The following is a 9,546-nucleotide window of genomic DNA, read 5'->3' as shown; positions in this document are numbered from 1 at the left end:
GTTGTATCAAAGGAACTAAGTTCAGCCTGATTATGTCTGTCTGCTTTCTAAGAGATTTAGCTGTGTTCTACCAATTAAGAATCACATGATGATAAACTTGTTGATGTGTCTCCTATAAAAAAGTAGTTGCTTAATTGAGAGTGAGAAAGATACAGGTGAAGAGAGTTCTGTGTTACCGGAGAACAGCTTGTTTCTGAGTGAGGTTGGAGGATGCCAGGAGATACATAATTCCAGTTTGTGGGCTAAGACATGCCATCAGTGACTCATCAGTGGTACGGCAGAGACAACATAATATCTGTAGACATTTTATTTTTCTAGAAAGCTGTGAACAAAGGCAGTTTCAGCTGAGTAACACAGACATAGATCTTGCCAGGCAGCTGCATATCCAGGGTTGGGGTTTTTTTGGTGTCACTGAAACCGAGGTATCTTCAGGATCCAGGCTGCAGTCCCAATCTTCTCATAGAAGTGGCCATAGTTAGATTTATTGGGAAGTGTATTGTGGGGAAAAAATAGGCTTTTATTGTCTTTTGTCTGCTTCTCAACTTTGACAAGGTTTGGGTCTGCTCTGTATCACTTTAAATAACATAATGGCTGCTGCAGTTCTGGTCTGAAAAACTTCTTTTTTTTCCCCCTCCTATGAAAGCAGAGACTTATATTGTTATTTATTTATGGGTCCTTTAATTTGGTGCAGAAATCATTTCAAGAAGATACATATGTGTTGGAAGATAAAAAATTCTCATGTACTGTATGATTAGTGGACAGTAATGAAGACATTGTAGGAAAATGAGATTTATAGAGTACTGCATTTAAGGCATAATTTAAAAATAACATTGTCCGTTTTCCTTAAAATTAAAAGGATTTTTAATTACTTCATTTTACTTTGCTGAAAAAGTTTACAAACTTCACTAGGCTTCAGTACGGTACGTGATCTTCATTAAGGTCTCATTTAAATATGTCCTGCAGCATACTTTAATATGCACTGGTTTCTTGAACCTCTGTCTTTTCCATCAATGAGAAGAAGAGGTGTTCTTTGGAAGTAATCAATGATATCTGCTACAGAAGAAAAATCCTGTGGGATGGAAAAAATGAGAAGGCTATGTCAAAAATGTCAGAATTATTAGTAATTAGTAAGACCAAAAGTTTTTCTTTGAACTTTAAATATTTAGCAGTCTTATAAGGTCTGGTAAATACTATCAGATCAGCTGTTTTCATTCCTGCCATAACCTGTAGCTGTGTGTACAACCTACTGCAATGTTGTAGAATTAATTTATGTGGTCTTAGCCTATTTAATACATGATGTTGTCATTCTACTTGACATAACGATCGTACTTGAAAGTTCAAGAAGTTGACTGATACATTCAGAGAGTTCTGACTCGATCAGAACTGCAGTACGTAAATCCAACGCAGGACTGCTGGACTAAGTAAACCAGCAGTCTGGGAGCAAAGCAGTAAAGTTGGCAGATATGGATTTGCACTCAACTGTGTATTTCCCTTATCTGGCATCTTAGTGGTAAACAAACATTCCCTAATGAGGCATATGGATTTCTCATAGCTGTATTCTAAGGCGATCCCTTCATTCCCTGAGTGCAAACAGGGGAACCTGATTTTACTTCCAGCAGTAACATATTCTATCAGGAATAACTCTAAGGCAATAAGCAGAATTCCACTGGAGCAAAACAGCTGCCAGGGTAAGTAGCCTGACACAGGAATGAGATAGGAGATACCTTAAGATGAAGGGAAGTAGCGTGAAAAACACATAGTACCTCTTTTCCTTTTAAGCCGGTTCCTAACAAATATATGTGATTTTCCTCCTGGTAGCGAATCTGGATGTTGTATACTTTATCTCTGTACAGCACCATCAGTACATATGGATGAGTAGCAGTTTTTCTTGAGCTGTCTCTTACCAAGAAAGTTCCATCCTGAAAGATGAAAAAATGAAAGATGACAAATAAACATCACTTCTGGGCTTGATCATCGTAACAACCTTAACTAAAGCATTTTATCTTTCTCTTTCCTCCTGGTAAGAGAAACTACATTATTAAATAATTTAGGTAATTTCTTAAAGGTTTTGTCGTTCCATTTGCTACTTAAAACTTCCCCATCTGATACAAATGCAGATTTTTAGGGAAGGGGGGGATGGTGTTCTATGAGGGAGTTTCCATTAAAGGCGGGAGTGAAATATTGAAGGCCAAACCTCATACCACTTTAACCACAAGAGAAGTTCATTTCTGGTAAGTGCCAATCAAGAGTCCTGTGTGAGGTATTTACAGACAGCCTAAAACAATTACAGTGTCTCTGAAATTTTGGTAAAGGTGTTCTCTCTCTGCCTTTCTTCATTTCAGATCTAGTTTAATAAGTCTTCCATTGAAGCACCCTTTCTTAAAGGCATTGAATGTGATCTCATAAGCTGGACCTTAGTACAAGTCAGAAATGCTGTATGTGTCACCTTCAGCCCATTGCACGTGCTGTGAAGCATCGTAAACAGATTTCCCACAGTGACGGGATACAGTTTGGTTTATCTCCGTACACACAGTTCAGCCTGGGTTTCATCTCTTTGAATCTGTGCTTCATTCTCTTGGGAAATATGACCTAGAAAAAGGTGGGATTCATCTCATCTAATTCAAGCGATCTAAAAATTGGAATTTGCATCAAATTCCTCACTGGTGACTGAGAACTATTTCTAGAGATCAAGTCGCTTCTTCTAAGGGAGGCGAGGTGAAACCGCTTTCTGGAGACACAGGATTTGTTCTCTTCGACTACGGAAAACAAGAGCCTTCATGGCTGGTTTAGACTAGATGTGTAACTTCTATGTGGGTAAAGATATTTAAGGTGAATCCCTCACTCTAAGTATCTTATATTGGGGCTATCACCTTACCAGGTTACTTCACTCTTCCCATATGACTGCCAGGCCGTCTAGCCAGACCATTGAGGAGATGGTGAGATTCATCACCAATTTAAAGAGTACCTTGTTTATTTTTCGAAGAGCTGCTTCTGCTTCTGGCCGGCTTACATAAGCAACGTACCATTCCTCATTTAGCGAGTCCTGTGCGTGGTGAGAGAGGGTAAAGGAGAAAGTCAGCTGCCAATGAATTAGCTTGTGATGTTAACAACATAGAAATAAGTAGAGAGGAGTCTGAATGTGAGGGATACTTGGGTCTACGTGCAGAATCTCTGAAGGTATGAGTGTCAGGGATCGTACTAGTATATATTACTGTATGGTAAGTGGCACTAAATGATTTTAAAATTACTTGCTCACTGTGATAAACTTGAAAATAGCACAGACCTAGCCACAGTACGTCTGCAAGTAAGGTCGGAAAATGGACATTTCCATATATTTTCAGTGACAGATAGATATTAAGTGCGTTTGCTCTTTTGTCTGCTAGGACACTAGCATCCTTTGCCCTCATTTCTCTATTTTGGTTCCAGTTTGTGGTTTTTTTTCTTTTAATTATTTTTTCTTTTTTAACTATCATCTGAAACAATAATGCAGACTTCCTGTGATCATACCATGTATGGTTGCCCAGCAGTGTTATCACTGAGAGTGGTTTGCTCTCAACTTGTCGTATTTAAAGAAATGTGAAACAAAAATGCACTGAAAAGCTATGAATTCTTTACTTACCAAAGTTTCATGGAAGAAGAACTGAATATGTAATGCTAGTGGAAGGCAATTGTGCAAAACAAGTAACCCAGCAAACAAGTATTTCTCTTACTTTGTGTTAACTGGGTTTTTGATGCTGTTTTTCTTGGTGGGTATGAAATAAGGCACTAAAGTTTGGCACAGAAAAAGAAACTGAAAGCACCTACTAACATCCTGGCAGTGGCTACTGACGAGAAAAACAACTTTGAAGAACGGTCTCTCTTGAAATCAGAACTTTTGCTGTGTTTAGCAGTTATGGTTAATACTTGTAATGTTTTTGTACCTCATCTTCCTCCATGTTTGTTTGGTGAACGGTCTGTCTGCTAGGAATTGGCAACGGGGGTCTTATATCAGCTGCACCTCTTGAAGGAGATCTGCTGTTGTTGCCTTCAAAGGCATAAAAGTAGAAAAAATGTTAAACCCAGGAAAGTAACTTCATCTGTGGAGTGCATATGTGGTGTGGAGTCTTGATTTTGTGAGACATGAAGAATTTATATCACTCTGATACTGAGATACTTTGAATTGATTTGAAATCAGATTTAGGCCACTTTATGAGAGCCAGGTTCTTTACATAAATTCATCCTTGGTGCACAGGGGCTTTAACTGAACTCTTGCACTTCAGGTTTCCTTAACATCAGGTGAACTTGAAACAGAGGTTACACCTTTTTAGCTCCTGTACCACAATTACTCAGTTGAGAGCACCTCTGGTTTCTTTAGAGACAGAAGTAATGGTGTCTCTGCATTCCTTGCCTTCTCAGCATGTAGAAACTAAAAAATGTCACTGTAAGACATTGGCAGCTGTTACCCTATGTGAAAAAATATTTGCAAAGCAATTGATTTCTAAGCTTCCTTTATTTTTTACCTGTTATTACGAGATAAATATGCAGCATATTTCACATGGGAAGTGTTTTCTCCCTTTTTCAAGAGCATTGGCGTACCACAGAGACTTGCAGGTAGCGCTGCTCAGCTCTCAGTAGTGTTAGCTATACTGAAAAAGCTGCTTATATGAAGTTTTGTCAGTGGTTTAACGAGGCAGGAAGCACAAACTTCAGGGGAGAAAAACATCTTGCTTCAACCTAAGCAAGTTACAGAAGATACCTTTCAGGAATTTGATGGTTTTCTGTTCACAGTACAACCAGAAACATCCATTTAAAAAAAACCAAGGATTATATTAACTGCACTGAAACACCTTTCAACCTTCAGTCATTTTTTTACAAAAAATGCAGGGATGCAGCATACAAACCTGGATGTAAGCGTGGTGGTAGTGAGCCGCTTGAAGACAGGTTTCTACAAGTGCTTAAAAAAAAGAAAAAAGTAGTCAATATAAATACATATAAACATATAAATACATTACTATATGATATTTCTGTGCTCTAAAGAATTGATCTGGACTTTGTGCCTCTCTCTCTTTTTATTTTTCTTTCCTTCTTTTTATGTAAGTAGATCCACCATTAAGTTTACTTGAAGCTCAGTATCTGGGTATAAGATAGAGGGAACCAGTAACGGACCAGCAAGACTTATTTATCAGGATCAATGCAGAAACTGCTTCAGCTTGTTGAGTTTTCACAGGGAATGACTTTATTCCCCTACAGCAGGAAGCACAAGCAACAGCTTGCTAGATGTGTTTCTTTCTGTGAGGTTCCACTTTTGGAGTCATTTTTCTTGTGGCTTCTTTAACGTTGTTGATGAAAATGCAGTTTCTCGTCATTAATGTTGCAACTATGGATGTGGAGCTACTGGAAAGAGTCCAGTGAAGGGCCACTAACATGATAAAGGGCTGGAGCATCTCATATATGAGGAAAGGCTGAGGGAGCTGGGACTGTTTAGCCTGGAATAGAAGCCTCAGGAGGGATCTTATTAATACATATAAATACCTGAAGGGAGAGCCAGGCTCTTTTTTGGGGTGCCCAGTACCAGGACCAGAGGTAGTGGATACAAACTAACACACAGGAGGTTCCCTCTGAACATCAGGAAACACTTTTATACTGAGAGGGTGGCTGAGCACTGGAGCAGGTTGCTGAGAAAGGCTGTGGAGTCTCCGTTCTTGGCGATATTCAAAAGCCATCTGGATGTGGTGCTGGGCAGCCCGCTCCAGGTGACCCTGCTTGAGCCGGGGGGCTGGACCAGATGATACCCAGAGGTCCCTGCCAACATCAGCCCTTCTGTGATTCTGTGGGCTGTGAGCTGACAGTGGCACTTCCACGGGCTTATGCTTAGTTTACTTTCCTTCCTGCGTTCATTTTTCTGCTTTTTGTTAGAAAATCTGTAATTTCCTTTTGTGGCCTGATCCCAGAACTTCTTAAAATGAAAAGTCCCAATCTTATTTATTTATTCACCTAATTGGGAACAAACTGCCTGCAGGCTTTTCCTTTACAGTTCATATTTCTCTTCTGCTTAAATGAACTACAGAAAGCTCTCGGATGAGTATGTTAATTCTGTCTGCACAACACAAAGACCCTGTCATGACTCGTGATTCATGGGAGAGAATCAGCCAAATGGGGGCCTCTGCTATAGCAAAATTTGGCAACGCTGTTCGAATAGAAGCCAAAGCGTTCATCATAGGAATAGTTCATATTTGCATATGACCTTGTTGTTGCTAATGCAATAGTTGTTCTACTGGGGTGTCAGCAGTTCCAGAGGACAGCGGTAAGTGGGAGGAATTCATCAAAGAGCCATTAAAAAAACACAGAGATTAGAAAATGTTCTTCAGACTTGGACTCAAGGAGCCCACTCTGACTTATCAAAGGCTAAGTCTGTTGCACGCTGCATCAGAAATCAAAATTTAATTAAGGGCTCTTCCATCTAGCAAATGAAGACGTAACAATCTAATATCTGGAAGCTGAGGCTAGAAGAACTCACAGTTGAAGCAAGGTTCACAATTTTAAATAGGAATTATTAACCATTAGTGTGAAGTTTAGTAAAAGGGTGGTGAAATTATTTCAAATTCAACTCTAGACAGCTAAGGTTGTGGGCTTTTTTTTAGTTTTGAAGCAATTAGTAGTTGCAGCTTTAGCACTTGGGCTCCTCGGATGTGCAGAATCCTTTTAAAGAAGGACCTCTTTGACCTACCTCCTGCACAGTTTTGTAGAAGATGATCCCTCCCCAAAAGGGCTTGTCATTCTTATGGATTCTGCAGGCAATGGGTGAGGTGTCTCATGAATGGAGAACTGTACCATGTAGGCCCTAAAATGCTTCCTTGACATAAATCTGAGAGATTTGAATTTTTTCTTGCTTGCCTGATGTACACTATCTGCTTCACTTCAATTATATTAAGAATTCTCCTTGATAGTAGGAAGAACACAAATTAGGGTGTAATGGATATAGCCTGAAAAATAATGGACTACTTAAAGTAGTTACCTTGTGTTTGCCTGAGAACCCTGTAGCCACGTATATACTATGATTTGTTAAATTGCAAAGAGATTGAGATTCAAAAAGAATGCCACAATAATGGGTGAAACAAACCTTTCTACAGCAGGCATACTGCTGGATCCTGGCTTAGGTGGAGGCTTGACAGATTTGGAAGGGAATGTGTTGGAGCTGTACGGGGGCAAAGATATCTGTGGCACTGGTCTTTGGGGTGCGGCTGTGGAGAGGAAGAGAAGGAAACTTAAAACTTATGTGAGACATTCTTAAACGAGATAGAATGAAGAAATGCTGTCCCATTACTGCTGTTTAATTAGATAAACAGAATAAGCTGTTCTATAAAAAGTGCTCGATATGTTATAGTTTGTAAACACATATGGTCATCTGAGAACTTATTAAAATTAAAATTTGAGTATTAAAATTAAAAATAAACTGAAAGGGACATAAGCAACATTTACATTTTCTAAGTTCTGTTTTGGATAAGCCACAATTCAGATACATTAACTGCAGCAGAGCTGAAGGTGGTATGTACCCATGTGTTCTCTGTTACATTGCTTCTAAAATAGCATATTTGAGGTTACCTTTTTCAGCATCACTCCTTTGTGAGATTTCTCCCATATTATCATAAACAACAGCACAAAATAAAACATTTTCGTTCTCCAGTGTCCTCAAATCTCAACTACTGGTAAGAGGGGAACAGATTAGCTGTGCTCTGCACAGCTTAAATAGCCCTGTTCGTTATGGAGTCTTAGAGGCAGCGGTAATTTGTAGAGACTCGGCCAAATGTTCTGCATCTGTTATGGCATTACTTTACCAACTTACTTAATTTTAGGAACCAGGATTCTGAAGTAATTTATAAATACTATTGTTACATGAAACAAGTTCTGCCTTTGCTCTTTAGAGTGAATAACATTACACAGAAGACTAGTACCGGCAGGGTTTGACTGAATATTTTGTTGAAAAGCGGGAAGATATGAGGTTTACATGCCTAGCTGTTTGATGCTGTGTGCAGATCACAGCTCTCTACAATGGCATGTGTTTCAAAATAAGAACTTCTGCTGTCTCGTAACTGGCTGACTGAAGGAAGCTGTTAGCTATTGATTTCCTGTGTTTTGCGGCTTTGATATATAAATCTGCATGAGGTACTTTGTAAGCATTCTACAGCCTGTCAAGGTACCACCTGACTTTTTGAAATGGCTCTAAAGAAACAACTTAGGGAAAGTTTCAAAAATCGGTGTAGAAATACTTACTGTCGTCTTCTTCCTGGGGAGCCAAAAGAAAGTAAATATTAGCAACATGTTACAGCACAGTTCTTAGGAATATTTTACAAAACAAAAACATGGGAGTTGGTGAATTTTGAGTATACAAGGACTCTAATTTCTATACTGTCACTATCATCTAAAATGCTGGAGTTTCTATCTTCATGCAACACCAAATAACCTTTAGGTCTTGTGTTAAGGTACAGCTATTATTTACAAATAAGCTGTGAGGTACATTTCCCATAATGGCTCTTGTCCCAGAGTAGTCAGAAACTCTCAGCAGATGTAAACGTTCCTCATCCTCACAGAAAGTGTAGGTTCCCACAGTGAAATCCTTAGGTCAGCTTAAGCTGAAAAAAAACCCCAAAACCTAGTGTAAGCAAAATCACTTCTCCCATGTCGCAAAAAAAATAAATCTGGTCTTATTCTTCCTGTTATCTGACATGCAATACTCAGGGAATAAACTGAGATGAAAGATCCATGAGTATTCATTATAACTGATAAAAGAAATGAGTTTACCTTTTCCAGAATTATTATTTTATACAGGGACTTCATTTTGTTGTAGTCCCTATATCTTTAATGTTTGCTTTGAGATGATACTTACTTCATTTTTTTTGTGTGGTGGCCAACTCTGCCTGAAACGAAACAGAGAAAACAAAACATGATTCATAGGAGGAATATTACTCATTCGCTTTGTGTGCATTAGGCTGTATTTTCAACTAAGACATGAAGCTATAGTAAGTTTTACAGACCCAGTGAATGCAGAAACTTATTTTTTCCTCATAAACATATCTAAGATTCTCATTTTCAGCCATTATCTAAAATGTTATGCTAGTCCTTAGCCCATCTTGATTCTATCAACGAGGAAAATGTCTGATGAATTGACTATAAGATTAAAGCTTAAAACAAGTTTTTACAATGATGAAACATTAGACTTCAAGTCTTGAACTTGTTTCTAGTACTTAGCAACATTGGTGGAGCCCATGATAAGCCTTCCAGTCATTGTTTCTCTGATAAATTATTCTGGCTGATCAGCAGATCTCAATTACTTTCTTATTTTGTTTTCCAGTCAGTCACACTGTGCCCACAAGCCATCTAGAAAATGCTGGAGGACGATCTGGTTCTGCTAGAGAATGATGTTGTTTGCTATTATTAAGGAGTTTTGCAGGTGAGTGAAATCAGTGGTAGGAAAGTAAAGCTTTCTTTTTCTAACATCCTAATAAAAATAGCAATAGGACTCATGACGGAATGTTCCTTAGAGCAAGGGCTTGATCTGGTGGAAAAAAC

General features: G+C 38.7%; 1 protein-coding gene across 1 annotated transcript in view; it reads right to left on the bottom strand.

Annotated features, from left to right (window-relative positions):
* Positions 1–21: 21 nt before the first annotated feature.
* The window catches only part of LCP2 (lymphocyte cytosolic protein 2), a 32,321-nt gene continuing 22,796 nt past the window's right edge, over positions 22–9,546 (bottom strand). Inside the window, exons 14-21 of the mRNA XM_063349031.1 lie at positions 8,864–8,894; positions 8,251–8,263; positions 7,100–7,220; positions 4,881–4,933; positions 3,921–4,024; positions 2,966–3,043; positions 1,764–1,919; positions 22–1,069 (exon numbers count right to left, since the gene is read on the bottom strand). Of these exons, the coding sequence (XP_063205101.1) occupies positions 947–1,069; positions 1,764–1,919; positions 2,966–3,043; positions 3,921–4,024; positions 4,881–4,933; positions 7,100–7,220; positions 8,251–8,263; positions 8,864–8,894 (679 nt within the window). The 3' untranslated portion in view covers positions 22–946. The remainder of the gene's footprint in view (positions 1,070–1,763; positions 1,920–2,965; positions 3,044–3,920; positions 4,025–4,880; positions 4,934–7,099; positions 7,221–8,250; positions 8,264–8,863; positions 8,895–9,546) is intronic.

This window comes from Chroicocephalus ridibundus, chromosome 11, assembly GCF_963924245.1.
Source record: "Chroicocephalus ridibundus chromosome 11, bChrRid1.1, whole genome shotgun sequence".
Classification (NCBI taxonomy): domain Eukaryota; kingdom Metazoa; phylum Chordata; class Aves; order Charadriiformes; family Laridae; genus Chroicocephalus; species Chroicocephalus ridibundus.
The sequence above is the reverse complement of the archived record's forward strand: the minus strand, read 5'-3'. Positions and strand labels throughout refer to the sequence as shown.